At 37.9% G+C, this 17,079-nt stretch overlaps 1 protein-coding gene across 5 annotated transcripts in view; it reads left to right on the top strand.

Annotated features, from left to right (window-relative positions):
- Window positions 1–11,086, top strand: part of SMAD1 (SMAD family member 1) — a 77,477-nt gene extending 66,391 nt beyond the window's left edge. For all 5 annotated transcript variants that reach the window (XM_035292895.3, XM_035292892.3, XM_035292893.3 and 2 more), the window contains exons 6-7: window positions 5,787–6,043; window positions 9,720–11,086. In XM_035292895.3, coding sequence (XP_035148786.1) covers window positions 5,787–6,043; window positions 9,720–9,863 — 401 coding nt within the window. In that variant the 3' untranslated portion in view covers window positions 9,864–11,086. The remainder of the gene's footprint in view (window positions 1–5,786; window positions 6,044–9,719) is intronic.
- The last annotated feature ends 5,993 nt before the right edge of the window (window positions 11,087–17,079 follow it).

Here is a 17,079-nt window from a genome sequence, read left to right as displayed (position 1 = left end):
ATCTGCCTGCTGAAAGGGCCCAGAAGCATACATACCCAGTAGCAATGAGCACACCTAATGTTCAGATCATCATCTCTGTCTAATACCATGTTCCACTAAAAGGAACTAGGGCTCCGTGAAGAAATGGCTGATCCCTAGGCTTGGACAGGTAGGCACAGGAATATCCTGGAGCATCTTGTTGTGGCAGAAAGTAAAGAAATAAAGAAATGCTTATGGAAATTATGGGGCATGCCTCAGGAGCCAACTTGGAGGGTCTTCCACTGGCCAACTCTCAGAGAATTTGAGCTTCAAAATAACTACACTGATGAATTTTATTTTATATATACATATACATAATTTTATTTCATTATATATTATCTATATTATATGCATTATGTGTGTGTGTGTGTGTGTGTGTGTGTGTGTGTGTGTGTGTGTGTGTGTATTGACATGGAGTCTTCCTCTGTCGCCCAGGCTGGAGTGCAGTGGTGTGATGTGGGCTCACTGCAAACTCCATCTCCCAGGTTCAAGTGATTCTTGTGCCTCAGCCTCCCCAGTAGCTGGGAGATTACAAGCATGCACCACCGCACTTGGCTAATGTTTATTTAGCAGAGTCTGGGTTTCACCATGTTGGGTAGGCTACTCTCAAACTCCTGACTTCAAGTGATCCACCACCTTGGCCCCCCAAAGTGCTGGAATTACAGGCGTTAGCCACAATGCCTGGCCTCAGTACAGTATTGAATTTTAAACCACTGAAAAACAAAACGAATACATAAGTCCATACTCATAATAAATAGATAAATAAGTGAATGGGGAAAGCTAATTGATAAATGTAGAGTGAGTGCTAAAGTTTAAATATCATCATTTTGTAACCGTCATAGTAAGGATCAGGCAAGAATCATCAATGGATGCTAAATATAAAGAAAATGTTTATGAGAATTGATATATTTGCATGGTCTTAGGAGTGTTGTCCCTCAAACTGCCTATTAGTACAAGGAAGAATAAAAAGCATTAACTAAACAGTGGAGAAACTGTATCATTTGTATTTTAATTGTAATTGCATAATTGATGCCCTCTTTTGACTGGGGGATCAAAATTATCATCACCAATGAGAGACAGATGGGTATCATATACCTCCAGATGTCATACCCTGAGAAGGCCGTAACATCACCTACACAGGATTCCAGCTGATAATGCAAATCCAAATCTCATCCTGAGGAAATACCAGACAGACTCAAAGCAAGGAACATTCTATTAAAGAGGGTGAAGAAGGGGGACTAATTTTTCCAAAATATTATGTCAGAAGACAAATAAAGATATGAAAATGTTCCAAATTAAAAGCAGTTAAAGAGATAGGACACCTGTATGCAATACCTGACCCTGGACATGATTCTATGCTGAACAAGAGAAAAAAATATACTGTAAAGGACATTATTGAGGTCAGCAGGCAAATCTAGAATGTGAGTGGTAAGTTAGACCAATGTATTTGCATTGCCAACTGTACTATGGCTACGTGAGAGACTATCCCTATTCTTAGGAAATACTTAAGTATTTAAGGAAGTGGTTCAGGAAGAAATTAGTATATAAAGATACCGGTCTACTCACGATCTATCTAAAACCTGTGTCACAATACATACGTACATACACACACATGCACGCTGCGTGTGAAGCAGCAGCGGGAAGGGAGGGCACAAGTGATCAAGCAAATGCAGGAAATTGTCACAGTAGATGCATCTGGATAATGATTATACAGGTTTTCTTTGTTCCCTTTCAAACGTTTCTACAAATTTGAAATTATTTCCAGAGTAAAAGTATGAAACAGTGACCTGTGAAATTCAGAACAGTGGACCAGATTAAAAGATTATTTATTGGATGCTTAAAAAGCACTCAAGGTAAAGTGTAGTAGCATTTACTCCTGAGGGTAAGAAAACTCCAACTCTTAAATCAGGAATTGATAGATATTTTCTTATATAATTTAAGGAAAAAATCCCTGTACATTTAATAATGAAATGCTAGAACTTAGGTTCAAGCATACGTAGATATCTTTCTGTGGTCTGTAAACCTCTGAAATTGTGTATAAACACAATTTTGCATACATTTGGGAGGGAAAGACATACTTTTCATTAAATTCTAAAGATGACAAAGTAGCAAAAAATGTACGAGACATTTCCTCTTAAAACATTATTAAGAAAATAAGGATTATTGGAATGCAGTTATTCTAGATGCCCTGAGCAGTGTCCTCAAATACGGAATTATAGATAATGGAAATCAGTCAAGATTATCATTATGTGTAGATGATATGTTTGATTGGCAATATTCTTGGGATAGACTCTTGAAGTCAAATTAGTAGATCCAAATCTCTTGATATATTTTACCAAGCTACTTTGCAAAGAGTAATTCCAGCACTTTGGGAGGCCAAGGCAGGTGGATCAGTTGAGGTCAGGAGTTCGAGACCAGCCTGCACAATGTGGTAAAACCAGGTCTCTACTAAAAATATGAAAATTAGCCAGGTGTGGTAGCACAGACTTGTAATCCCCACTACTCAAGAGGCAGAGGCACAAGTATCACCTGAATTTGGGACGTGGAGGTTGTACTGAGCTGAGATCAAGCGACTGCACTCCAGCCTGGGCAACAGAGAGAGACTCTGTCTCAAAATAAATTAATTAATTAATTTAAATAAAATTAATTTGCACTCGTACCAGAAGTATAGGATGAGAGCCTTTCTCTTTTCATCCATGCCAGTATTATGATTGGACATTGTGCCTATTCAAATGACATGATTGTTTATCTAGAAACCTCCATAGAATTTATCTTTTAAAAATTATGAAGTAAATTTCCTTTAATCTGGTAAGAAAATATAAAGAAAGGGGAAATCTCCTTCCCAATAGCCACAGAAAACATCAATTTCTTGGAAATAGTCTGAACCTGCAATATGTGAGAATTACATGAAGAACCCAAATTTTATTGGGAGAAAATTTGAATAAATAGGCAGTCTGTGTTCTTTAAATAAGCTTAATATTGTGAGAACATTTTAAGCATATTCCATCTAATTTGTAGTTTAAAACAATTCTTTTCAGAATCACAATGTAATTTTTTTGAAAGTTGGAAAATGTATTCTGAATAGTACCTAGAAGTTTAAACAAGTGAGGCTAGCTATATTTGTAAATGGAAAGGAAAGAAAAAATTATTGGCATTAGGGTTAATAAAACATTGTAAAACTATAAATAAATAAGTGTGTAGACAAAACAGAATGAGTTAAACTCAGACTCTACTATGTATAAAAATATAATGTGTGTTAAGTGAAGCATAACAAATCAGTAGAGTCTTCTAATGGTTCTACAGTAACAAAGTTAGCTTTTGGGTGAGGCTGGAAAAGAGAAACACTGACCTCATACTATATATGCAAACAGATTAATGAGTTGAATGTTTTTAAAAAGGCAAACAATTAAAAAGCTAGAAAAAAATATACTTGATAAAAGAGGTAGAAATTTTCTAAGCATAATAAGCAACAAAGGATCATAAGAGGTTTGACTAAGATTGCAAACTTCTGTAGGTTAAAATTACGTCACAAACAAAATGGAAAGACAAAGGACTAACAGGGAAACAAATAAGACATAAAGTATTTATATCCTTCCTACATTAACAGTTCATTAAAAAAAAAATAGAACCCCAGTGAGATAAATAGGTAAGAAATGTGAACAATGAATTCACAAGAGACACACAGATGTCTAATAAACTACAAAAGCATATCCAGCCTCACAGGCAAATTAAACCATTATTTGTCAGCTATAAATTAGGGAAATTTTGTTTTTGCTCTACACTCAAATTCAGTACTGGCACGAGTAAAATGAGAAAGGCATTCCTACACTGCTGGTGACAGTGTAAATTGATGCATTCTGGAAAGTCATTTGGCAGAGTGAATCAGCAGCCTTCCATCCAATAATTTAACTTCCAGGAATCTCTCCTAAGGATGTTACCAAAATTGTCCAGAGACATTTATCATGGCATTACTATAAAAGCAGAAAATTAATATCAACCCAGTGATCCACTAATGGGAGAATCATTTTATAAATACTCATACAATCATGCAGATATATAAAATGTTTGAAAAGACATTTTAATGATACCTAAAACCTAATACACTGTATCACACTATTAATATTTATTGCCTCTAAGTCACTAAAAAAGTGATAATATTTTCTGCTTCTTTATATTTTGATTTACTTTCTGATTTTTCAGAATGAAAATTTGTCATTTTTATTATCAGGAAAAATTAGTAGCACACACACTCTTAAATTGTTTTCTCTACATCAGGCCAAAAAAAAATGGGCTTCTGCTCTAGCAGCTATTTAATTGTTATAGAAATTCTAACCATTGTATATACATATAAATAGAACATATAATATTTTCTATGAGACAACAATTTAGCCTTGACTTAAGTTATACCAGAGTTACCTACAATGTGGATCATTTCAACCCACATAGGATATAACGCTGCTGGTTGACCTGTATAAAGTCATCTCTCATAATGGTGTGGGGCTTTGTGAGAATGAGTTTTTTCCCCCTATTTTTCTTTTTTTTAAGGCAGGGTAAGACCAATTTCCTACACTTTAAACACTCGGTCTCACAGGAAGAAATTCAGAGCAGGTAGTAGTTTAATGAGATCTGATTTTACACTTTATAGTTTTCTTTTCTTTTCCACTGCATCTTATGTCTTACAGCTCTTGGCAATACTTCTTCCACCTGTGGTTTTCCAGTTTCTCTACCTCTCTTTCTCCACCCTTCCCTCTCTCAAATTTTCCAAACATCTTAGCTGCAGAATAAATTCAAGAGCACTTTATATATAGTACATACATAGCATCCAGGTTTTGTTATGCTATATTTTTAGAGTGGAAATATACTTTCAGTGTGTGGCCAAATAGGGCAGTAATCACCTACCAAAATGAAATTGCTGTGCTTTGTTGTTGTTGAGACAGGGTCTTACTCTGTCACCCAGTCTGTAGTGCAGTGGCATGATCACAGCTCACTGCCGCCTTGACCTCACCTCAAGCCATCCTGCCACCTCAGCCTCCGTGTAACTGGCATACACTACTATGCCTGGCTAATTTTTTGTATTTTTTTTTTGTGGAGATGGTGTTTGCTCTGGTCTTGAACTCCTGGACTCAAGCAGTCTGCCTACCTTGGCTTCCCAAAGTGCTGGGATTACAGGCATGAACCACTGTGCCTGGCCTATTGCTATTTTTAAAACATTTTGTTATGTTATTTTCTAGAAACCTCCTAAATATTGTATTAACTAATACAGTTAACTAAGATTTTATCAGTCATACGGCATCCATCCCCAATCTTTTTGGCACCAGGGACCAGTTTCATGGAAGACAATTTTTCCACAGAATGTGGGGGAGGGATAGTTTCAGGATGAAACTGTTCCATATCAGATCATCAGGCATTAGAGCCTCATAAGGAGCATGCAGTGTAAATCCCTGGCATGCACAGTTCACAACAGAGTTCCTGCTCCTATGAGAATCTGATGCTGCCACTGATCAGACAGGAGGTGGAGCTCAACCTGTAATGCTTGCTTGCTTACCCATTGCTCACCTCCTGCTTTATGGCCTGGTTTCTAACAGGCCTGGGACTGATACTGGTCTGTGGCCCCGGGGGTTGGGGACCGTGTTGTACAGGACTTAGAGAATAGCTGTCTAGCCAGAGTTTAAATCCATGTAAATTTAAGTTTCTGTGTTGAAGCTGCACAGATGCCTTTGAGCTATAAAAACTAATGATAACAAAATGATATGTTTGTCTTCCTACAGGAGTTCATCTTTATTATGTTGGAGGGGAGGTGTATGCCGAATGCCTTAGTGACAGTAGCATCTTTGTGCAAAGTCGGAACTGCAACTACCATCATGGATTTCATCCTACTACTGTGTGCAAGATCCCTAGTGGGTGTAGTTTGAAAATTTTTAACAACCAAGAATTTGCTCAGTTATTGGCACAGTCCGTGAACCATGGATTTGAGACAGTCTATGAGCTCACAAAAATGTGTACTATCCGTATGAGCTTTGTCAAGGTAAGTGAGCCCTGACTCCTCCGTTTAAGGTCTAATATACTTTTACTGATTTGTTTGTTTGTTTTTTTTTGGCAATATATGAATCTATATCCTCTTGATAATATGTTCATATTAGCTGACTTATCTATGCATTTTTAAATTTTAGCAAGAATGTCACTTTTTAGGAAAATATCATTGGAACATAGGTGTACTTATATTAAATATCAAAAGCAGTAAGTTTTAATAGCCTTTTCCTTATTCAAATAGCACCGCTTTAGCTATTGTATTACCATTAGCATATGTTGTCATGTATTTAACATATCCTTTAAAAGATCAGTTGAATAAGCATCTTTCTTTCCATTCTCATTTTTAGTACTTTTATGATGGTAATTCTTGTTTTTGTTTCAACAGTAAGCAAGTGACTTTAATTTTGTAAAAATTGAAGTTCGTCGCATTGGAAATTGTGTTTGGTCAGGTTTTTTAGTGGTTTCAGTAAGCCTAATGATTTTTTTTATCATTCAAAAGGTAGTAAGACCCTTGCCCAAGATAAATAGATGCCTTAGCTAAAAGATTGCATTGTAAGGTTTGATGAGGGAGAAGTTTAAAGACATTGCTCATGATAATTGATCTTTTTGCTGCCTCATCTTCTGCCTCTGAGAAATAAAAATGTTTAAGATGCTATTGAAATCTAAAAAAACCTTAAATGTCTGATTAGATTTCATGAGTCAGTGACTTTTTCTAGTAACTGACCTATCTCTGAATTCTTAAAAATTAATTTTATCCTCTGGTACTTTGAGAAACAAAACTAATTATATATTTGAGTGAGCCAATTACCTTTTATATCTTCTCTTCAGAAGCTCACCAAACTTGTTGTTAAACCTGTTTTGTAAGGTATTTTATTACTGAGGATAATTTTGGAGCTTTACTTGTTGATCATCCCTTAGATCATAGATATCTTTTCCTGAATATAATTACTTTTCCTACTTATTTAAAGCATCTTAGATTTTCAGTGTATTCCCTCAGTGTTTTTGTTTTTTTGTTTGTTTGGCAGTGTACTTCAATAGTTATTTGTAGCTGAGTCTGATAGTAAGGAAATTTTTTTACCCTTTAAAGAGGTTGACCTATATGCTATGTACATAGGGGACTACAAAGACCTTTCTTATTCATTATTAACATGTGCTGTTTAATTTTTGTCTTAGCATTTGGCTCAAATGATTTTTAAAATAAGAACAATGACCTGCCAGAAGTGTTTTTCGTTTGCTTTTATTGGTATGGAGGAAAGAACAGCTCTAGAGAGTTGAGATGCAGTTTCCAGTTTTTTTCTACCATTTTAACTGTATGATTACGACACGGATTTCTTCTCTGGTTCTTATGTTTATCATCTTTGAAATGGAGGTGGATGGAGTTGAGAACTATGGTCATTATTTTTAAGGTCCCTCAGTGAGTCTATTATTATTGAAGGATCACTCTAGGTGAATTTATGACTTTAATGTTCCAATTAGCTTTCTCCTCAAACTCATTTCTTATTGATTACCCAATCAATTTTAATTATTTTACTTTTGTACAGTTTTAATAATTCACTTTTACACAAGTAAAAACACCCTTTACACCAATAAAAGGTATTTATAATACAAAGTTATGCATTCAAAATTTATTAGGTTTCATTGGTTCAGCAGATACTTTAGCACTATTTCAGAGAAGTAATACAAAGATGAAAAAGAACCTAAAGTCTGTCTTCAAGATCCTTATGCTCTAGTATATCTTTAATTATAATATGATAAGCACTAGAATCAAGAGTTATACAGGATATAATGAGCTTAGCCTGGAAGTTGGATATAGAGAGCTAAAGATAAATATTATTTAAAAATTCTGCTGAATGTTAAAGAGAAGTTGTTTATCATATATTAGCAACAAAAATTTTGCACACAGTTTTTACAAAATTGTTCTTTATGATAAGGACTACATACTTTATCACTCTGCCATTCAGCATTTTAAAGGAATTATAATAGAACATTTTACTAACAATAGCCAATCTTGTGCTGTTTTTTGATGTTAACATAAAACGTATTTTATAAATTATTAATCTCGCTTATGTCTGAAACTCCTGTGTCTGAAAATTCCAAGTCAGTTCAGCTGAACATGTGTTTATTGAGCTTCTGCTTTCTATTATTATGCTGTATATTGGAGGTAAAGATGAATTCCTGCCTTCAAAGATCTTGTTATCTGACAGAGGAAACCTGCACATAAACCTGTAAATTAAATTTAGGAGTTTGTTTATATTTACAAATGCATGGTATACATACATTTATATATATATATATATATATGTAGTTCATATAGGTTCTGACGTTGAGATATTTTTCTTTTCTTTTTTTTGAGATGAGTCTTCCTCTGTCTCCCAGGCTGCAGTGCAGTGGCATTATTTTGGCTCACTGCAACCTCCACCTCCCAGGTTCAAGCAGTTTCCTGCCTCAACCTCCCGAGTAGCTAGGATTACGGGCTGCCACGCCACCGCACCTGGCTAATTTTTGTATTTTTAGTACAGATGGGGTTTCACCATGTTGGCCAGGCTGGTCTTTAACCCCTGTCCTCAAGTGATCCACCCACCTGAGATGTCTCGCTCTGTCACCCAGCCCGGAGTGCAGTGTCGTGATCTTGGCTCACAGCAACCTCCGCCTCCTGGGTTGCAGTGATTCTTATGTCTCAGCCGCCCAAGTAGCAGGGATTACAGGTATACACTACCACCATGCCCGGCTAATTTTTATATTTTTAGTAGAGACGGGGTTTCGCTAAGTTTGCCAGGCTGGTCTTGAACTCCTGCCCGCCCATCTTGGCCTCCCAAAGTGGTGGGATTACAGACATAAGCAACCGCGCCTGGCCCCAGATATATTTCTTAAAACCACTGGAGTAAGTAGGTAGCACAAATAAATAGAACCCAGCCTTCTCTAATACTCCTCATGAAACAACAACCAGAAGATTAATCAGAACATCACATTCATTGTCCACCCACACCAATGAGTTTTTGATGTTTGCAGTAGCAGTTACTTTTCTCTTTTTCTTAGTGACTTTATTCTGTGGAACTGTAGTATCTTAATGCAGTCAATCTGGCAAGCTACTTTCTTGTACAAATGAATGGTAGAATGTATTGATTGATGGTAATGGCTAGGTGTCAGTAATAGCTTTTTGGATACTTGAATGTACTCCTGCCTGTTTTGCTTAGAGATTGAAAGATCAAGAGCTGTGTGTTGATAGAAGGACCTTCAGTGGCTGAGTAGGGAAGAAATTGAATGTCAGTCTGTCTAGCATAGCTTTTCCTTATTTTCTTGATGATAAAATGAGAATTTAACAATAGCTATTATATTACTATCAGTAATGTAATGGGCAATGAAAATTACAGTTTTAAAGTGTCTTTATTAAGACAGCTTTATAATGTATTTTAAAACCTTCATTCCTCAAGACCAGTAATTCTTATTGGAATCCATGGATGGACCCTGGGGAGCTAACATCCATCCCTTGAATTGCGTGCCAAATTATGTGTGTGTTTATGCATGTGTGTTTTTTTCTCCCCGGGGATGGGAGGCAAGGGGGAAAGATGCATAACTTTAATCAAAGTCTCTGGTTATGTAAACTTTTTTTACTTAATAAATTTAACCACTGAATTAAACAAGTTAAATGACCTCCAGTATGTTTTTCCTAGGGCTGGGGAGCAGAATACCACCGCCAGGATGTTACTAGCACCCCCTGCTGGATTGAGATACATCTGCACGGCCCCCTCCAGTGGCTGGATAAAGTTCTTACTCAAATGGGTTCACCTCATAATCCTATTTCATCTGTGTCTTAAATGGCCCCAGGCATCTGCCTCTTGAAAACTATTGAGCCTTGCATGTACTTGAAGGATGAATGAGTCAGACACGATTGAGAACTGACAAAGGAGCCTTGATAATACTTGACCTCTGTGACCAACTGTTGGATTCAGAAATTAAAAAAAAAAAAATCTTGGTAACATACTGTTGATATCAAGAACCTGTTTAGTTTACATTGTAACATTCTATTGTAAAATCAACTAAAATGCAGAGTTTTAGTAGGATTTTGTGTATAGTTAAAGGGGAGATGGCCAGGCCAGGGACAAATTATCTATTAGAAAACAGTCCTAAGAGATTCTTTTGTGTTTGGCACTTTAAGGTCATCGTTGGGCAGAAGTTTAGCATTAATAGTTGCTCTGAAACAGGTTTAGAGCCCATGTTGAGTCTTCTTTTCATGGGTTTTCATAATATTTTAAAACTATTTGTTTAGCAATGGTTTTGTTTGTTTAAGTAAAGGTTAATCTTGATGATACACATAATAATCTTTCTAAAATTGTATACTGACCATACTTGCTGTTGGAATAATGCTAGGCATATGCTCTTTGCTAAATATGTATGTACAGAGTATTTGGAAGTTAAGAATTGATTAGACTAGTGAATTTAGGAGTATTTGATGTGGGTGGGGGGAAGAGGGAAATGACAACTGCAAATGTAGACTATACTGTAAAAATTCAGTTTGTTGCTTTAAAGAAACAAACTGATATCTGAATTTTGCTGTGTTTCCATTTTTTTTAGAGATTTTTATCGTTTTTTTTTTCTCTCTTTGGCATTCTTTTATCCTCTTCAGAAAGCAGTTCTGCAGCTGGTTAATTCATGTAACTGTGAGAGCAAATGAATAATTCCTGCTATTCTGAAATTGACTGCCTACATGTTTCAATACCAGTTATATGGAGTGCTTGAATTTAATAAGCAGTTTTTATGAAGTTTACAATACAGAAATAGGCTTTAATTTTCAAGTGAACTTTTTGCCAAACTTAGTAACTCTGTTAAATATTTGGAGGATTTAAAGAACATCCCAGTTTGAATCCATTTCAAACTTTTAAAATTTTTTTGTACTATGTTTGGTTTTATTTTTCTTCTGTTAATCTTTTGTATTCACTTATGCTCTCGTACATTGAGTACTTTTATTCCGAAACTAAGTGGGTTTTCTTTACTGGAAATTTTCAATAAACCTGTCATTATTGCTTACTTTGATTAAAAATTTGTCATCTCCTTTGTTCACATACTAGATTTTAGGATCAGTTAAGTTTGCTACTCTTCTGAGAGTTTTTTCTCAAATGTCTTCCACCCAACATGAGCGAAATTGCTAATACAGAGACAGGGACATTGAAGCATGAAGAGACCAGAGCCAATTTAAATCACAAAAGAAAGGACATGTTCACCTTAAAAAAAATTAAGAAAAACTACCAAAATCTAAGTGTATAAACTTTTTAATTTTAGGAATTACAGCAGCAGCACTTTTTGGTTGGTACCATGCAGTCAACCAAAGTAACAATTTCTAAACTTCAGATGAAGTTACAAGTGTGACTGTGAGAAGAGGTAATAAAGGGAAGGGATGAGAACTCACGGTACAGCAGGAGAAGATGACTGTCTGCAATCTACTTAAGTCTGGGATGATCCCAACACTACCCACACCCTCCCAAAAAAGTTTACCAATGAAGGACGCAGATTGAAGAACATTTAGATTATTTCCTGGCCCAACAGATGCCATTCTTTCTCCTTTACATTTTTATTTATCTTTCCTGGAGTGTGTTTATGAGGCATGAAATTGAAGGACCCTCCCTTTTTAAACCCAGTTTAAAAGAAAAGAATGCCTTGCTTTTTCACCCCCAATTACAACATTTATTCCCTAAACTATAACCAAGCAAAAATTGCTGCTGTTTTTTGTGTTCAAAAACCATGATATAAGTAGAGAAATCCGTGAATAGAAGTCCTACATTATAACACAAATGCACACACATCTTTGCTGGATCACTTCACTTCTGTGAATTTTTATTTCTTCATTTGTCAAGTGGATATAATGTAGTTGTGTCCTTACCACAAAATTGCGGTAAAGATAGCTTAGAAACATCTGCCTTGCAATTATGGGGATCACTTGAACTCTCCCATATGCTCTATTTTCCACTTACCTAAGTCATTTCAAGCACAGGCAATCTAGATAATAGTGATTGGTGAGATGTAATCAAAGAAGATATTAAAACTAAGGCCTAACAATGGAGTATAACTGGAATTGTCTGGAAATAAAGAGCTCAGGCCAGGATTCCTCATCCTTTTCCTAGTAGAAAGCCATGTCTGAGTTCCCATGGTTGCCTGCTGGGACAGTTATACAAGTTGTTAGTTGGGTGTAGCAATGCTGGTAGCCAGCTTGAAGTTCTATCAGATAAAACACAAAGATCATCCAGTAGATTGAAATCCCCTGGTTGGGGATCCGTGGAGTTTGCAACATAGTGCATAAGTAGGTCCTTCATGGTTAGGTGCAACTCTGTTTATTTTTGATGAAATCTTAGGAAGATGATTGTCATCAACCATAGGAGGCTGTAAGTCTCTTTGAAAGGTTTAATTAAAGGAATGGAATAAATCAACTATCAGAAGTGGAGGGTCCTGGAGCTCTTGTCTCATTCCATCATTTAATATTGTTTGACTTCCAGCGAGAGTTTTAATTTTTCTGCACCTTTTTCCTTATCTGTAAAATAGAGACAATAAAGCCTACCTCCTGAGGTTAGCATGATCAAGCCGATACATGCAAAGCAGAGCCTCTCAATAAGTGTTAATACAGCCAACTAAATCTGGTTAGGGAAACAACTGAAAGGAATTTTATTCAAGGACATTTGATGAAGACCTACTTACCTTTGAAGTACTTAATAAACACAGTAGATCTTATCTTCAAGGAACTCAGAGTCTAGAGAGAGAAACCTGGAGAAAGAAAACTAGCAATGCATGAATGCCTGGCCTATTGTGTTCCCGGACTCTGCAGGGGGTTTCCAAACATTGTCTCTTTTCATCCTGGCAAGGACGTACTAGTTACTACTACATCCTCAACTCCTTATGCCATTTTTCTTATAACTGAGGAAATTAACTCAGAGGCTATATAAGTTGCCCAAAGTCACCTAGCTAGTTTAGAAATCAGTTTCAATTCAGATCTGACTTAAAATCTAGAGTTAATTCTATTAAATACTATATTCTTCTTTCTCTTGTGAGTTCACAGTCATTCGCACTTACAAAGTAGAATGAAGAGCACAGAGGGAAGTAGTAGTTCAGACTTGGTTGGATGGAGATCAGAGGAGGTTTTGCGGAGGAAGTGGCATTTAATATTGAGCCTTGAATGATGAGATTTTGATAATTGGAGGAACTTCTGGGCAGGAGAAGAGTCCAAGACAGATACCTGTTGTTTGGCATGCCCCAGCATCTACCCCCTGGTTTTTACAGATGTGCCACCCAGACTCAGGGTGACTGGGATTTATCATACTGCATGGCATATCCCCTCTGGCCACCGTTGGGTGGAACCTGCTCTTTGGGAATTCTGGAGCTGGAAATAAAGTTTGTCTCTGTGTATCTGAAGATGCAATAAACCTTGGGAATTGTCCCTTGTCATCTCACCTGCTATATGGGCTGGAGACAAAGAAAAAGAGAATTCTCAGGACATCCAGTGTCCTCGGTCTGGGATTTATCAAGACCTGCCACATTTCTGTTCTTTGCTATCTGTGGATATACCAGAATCTGTACAGGTAAATCCTCCCTTTTACTTAGTGTAGTTTCACTTGGGTTTTTGTTCCAATACAGTATGAAATTATTTGGCTTTTTTTTTTAAAAAAAGATAGATATTTTTAATTATTTTCTTTTAACCAAAATAATATTTGTCCACTAAAGATTTTTAAAGTACGGGATAAATAAACAGAGTCACGCAGCAGAAGCATACTGGGCCCAGAAAGTACTGGGTAAACAAAAAAGAAACCTAAAGTCACCTGTATTAACCCATGATAATTAAATGAGTTTATCCTTGAACTAGGTGATGCTAACCTGGCAGAGATAGCATGCTATAGGAAATGCAGGTATAGAGGCTAATTGGAGCACCAGCTTAGTAAAGAGATGATGATTGACTCCATTGTTAAGCAGTTATTGAGTACCAATACCAAGTGAACAAATCTCAGCCCTGCCCTCAAGGGTCCTGAACTCTAATAGGAAAGGCAGACAAGTAAATAGACTGATGGCACGGTGCCATGATAGCAAGGGGCATAACCTAGACATGTTATATAACCTAGACAGGAGTAAGGGGAGACTTCTCAGAGGAGATAACTGCCTCAGAGCTGAGTCTAATAGGTATTACACAGCAAGGCATGGGAAGGGGGAAATGTGTACCAGGCAGAAAATAAGGCACGACTGTTGGGAACAACCAGTAATTCTGTGTAGCTGGAGTGTAGGGCAATTATAGGCAATGATGGGTAAGAGAATGGAGAGGTAGGAAGGAGCAAGGTCATTAAGAATCTTATGTATGTTCTGCTAAGAAATGGGATGTTTCCCAAGGATTTTAGCTCCTAGGGATCTTAACCTAAGAGCTAAAATGATCAAACAGAACTGGGGCCAGGAGAAAACCAGCAGCCAAGCACATACATAAGGAGCAGAAAGGAGCTAAGAAAGAGTAGGAAATAATCACAGAAGCCAAGGGAGGCATTTCAACAAGCAGGGCTTGATTTACAACATAGAGAATGATGGAATTTAGAAAAAGTTTACACATAGACTAGGAAGTCTTTGATAACCTTAAAGTTTTGTAGGGGTGGGGCATAAAGCCAAATTATAAGGGACTAAAAAAAGTGGAGGAATTTGTTTCTTTCGTAAAGATGAAGTCTCACTATGTTGCTCAGGCTGGTCTCAAACTCCTAGGCTCAAGTGATCCTCCCACCTTGGCCTCCAAAAGTGGTGAGACTACTGGTGTGAGCCACTGTGCCCAGCTCAAAAAGCATTTTGATTCTAAGAAAAGTTTATTGGTGAGAAGGACACAAAGAAAACAGAATGAGGTGGCTGGAGAGATGAGCAGATGTGGAGAGAGGCTGTTAGGACAAGGAGCTATGGACATGCCTGTTAGATGATGTGTGCCTCCTTGGTGAGGTCATTCATTCAAAGGGGACTAAGACTGGGCTGAAGAACAGAAAGGTCACAGCAGCCATTATAAAGAGAGGAGTCCACAAGTAATAAACCGAAGCATTGTCAAGAAGTATCAATGTGCACAGCAGAGGTGGGTGATATGACCTTGAGGTGGACTCAGTCCACATAGTCATACAAAGTCTCTATACTTTGGGGGCCAAATCAGAGAAAAAGAATATAGTAAAATGCTTAGAGTTGGGGATCAGCAAAGCAGTGCTGGGGAAATTCTGTCAGACTAATGACTGCCTTTGGAATGATGATCCATGTGGAGAAGGCTAAGAATCAAACTAGGAACAAGAAGCCAAAGGGAGTTGCTGGGATGCTGAGATGACAGCGAAGAGTGCATTCAGCGTGAGTGTCCACAGCCTTCGATCATTACCTCCCCCTCAGAGAAATCTGAGAAGACAAGCATCTTGAAATTCCCCAAAATAATAAATCCTGAACCAAAGCCATTTCACGGGGGATGCTAATATGGAACAGAGTTGTAAAAGTCATTGAAAGAGAGCTCCAGCAGAGCAGCTTCCACAGACACACACCAGCCCACCCACACCCTTTCCTCATTGCAGCCTCCCCTGTGCTGCTTTGCCTGCACACATTCACCCATAGCCACCCCCAACCAACATCACTACACCAGTCCATATGTGCATCAGAAGACCTCGCCTCCTCTTCCCCACCAGCAGGCATGTGCATGTGCGCACTGTCATGCCACTGCTGCTGGCGTGAGTGCACCCTGCCCCTTTCCCCATCACATTGCCACTGCTGTTGGTGTTGGCAAGCACAGACCCTACCAGCCATGCCCCACTGGTGCCTCATCCCTGCATTGTCACTGCCACCGGTGCAAAACTAAGCACAGAAAACAGTGGATGTACCCTGAGTAGCCACCACTGCTGGTGTAAACATGCACAGAGAGCACACAGTCTTGTGCTCAACAGCATCCTGCCCCCATGCTAATACCACCACTGGCAGGAGTGCATGCACAGTCACCAGCAGAGTCCTCCCCCAACCCCCACGCGCGTGCATGCACGCGCGCACACACACACACGCGCGCACACACACACACACACACACTGGCATCTCACAGCCATGCTGCCACTGCTGCTGTTGCAAATGCCCACACAGAGACAGGCACCTTTGTATCCACTAGCAACCTGCCACAGCCAATGAAATGTGCACCCCACTGTGCTGCTGCTGCTGCTGCTGCTGCTGCTGGCTTGTGCAAACAAGGGTAGATCCCATTGCTACTACCCTACAAAGTGCTTTGGCTGGCACTACCCATTGGAGTGTTGTGACTAGCTTGTAACTAACAGCCAGAGAATATGGCAGCCCCTCCAGTGCAGGTTTTTAACCTCAAGGAGTCAGACAACAAAGCCAGGAACCAATACCAGCCCCTAGAGTTAGAGCATGCAGTCTAGAAGTCCTGAGTTGGGCCTTGACCCCATAAAATCTTCCAGAAATGAAGTCAATCAAATGAATCCACCTTATACCACAATCAAACCCCCAAGTTCATTAAATAGGATAAAATAAAATTAAAAAAAAAATCATCTGAAGGACAGCAACTTTAAATACTGACGGAACTTCAGTTCACAAAGATGAGAAAGAAAGAGTACAAGAACTCTGACAACTCAAAGAGCCAGAGTACCTTCTTTCCTCCAAATGACTGCACTAGTTCTCTAGCAAGTGTTCTTAATTTGGTTGAGATGGCTGAAATGACAGAAATAGAATTCAGAATACTAATAGGAACAAAGACAATTGAGATTCAGGAAAACATTGAAATCAAATTGAAGAAAGCCAAGAATCACAACAAAGCGATATGGGAGCTGACAGGCTAAACAGCCTGTGTAGAAAATAATGTGACCAACCCAAGAGAGCTGAAAAACACACTACAAGAATTTCATAATCCAATCACAAGTATTCACAGCAGAATAGATCAAGGTGAGAAAAGAATCTCAGAGCTTGAAAACTGGCTTTCTGAAATAAGATATTCAGAGAAGATAAAGAAAAAAGAATAAAAATAAATGAAACCTCCAAGAAACATGGGATTATGTAAAGAGACAA

Source organism: Callithrix jacchus, chromosome 3 (genome assembly GCF_049354715.1).
Source record: "Callithrix jacchus isolate 240 chromosome 3, calJac240_pri, whole genome shotgun sequence".
Lineage (NCBI taxonomy): Eukaryota > Metazoa > Chordata > Mammalia > Primates > Cebidae > Callithrix > Callithrix jacchus.
This window is presented reverse-complemented; position numbering and strand designations above follow the sequence as displayed.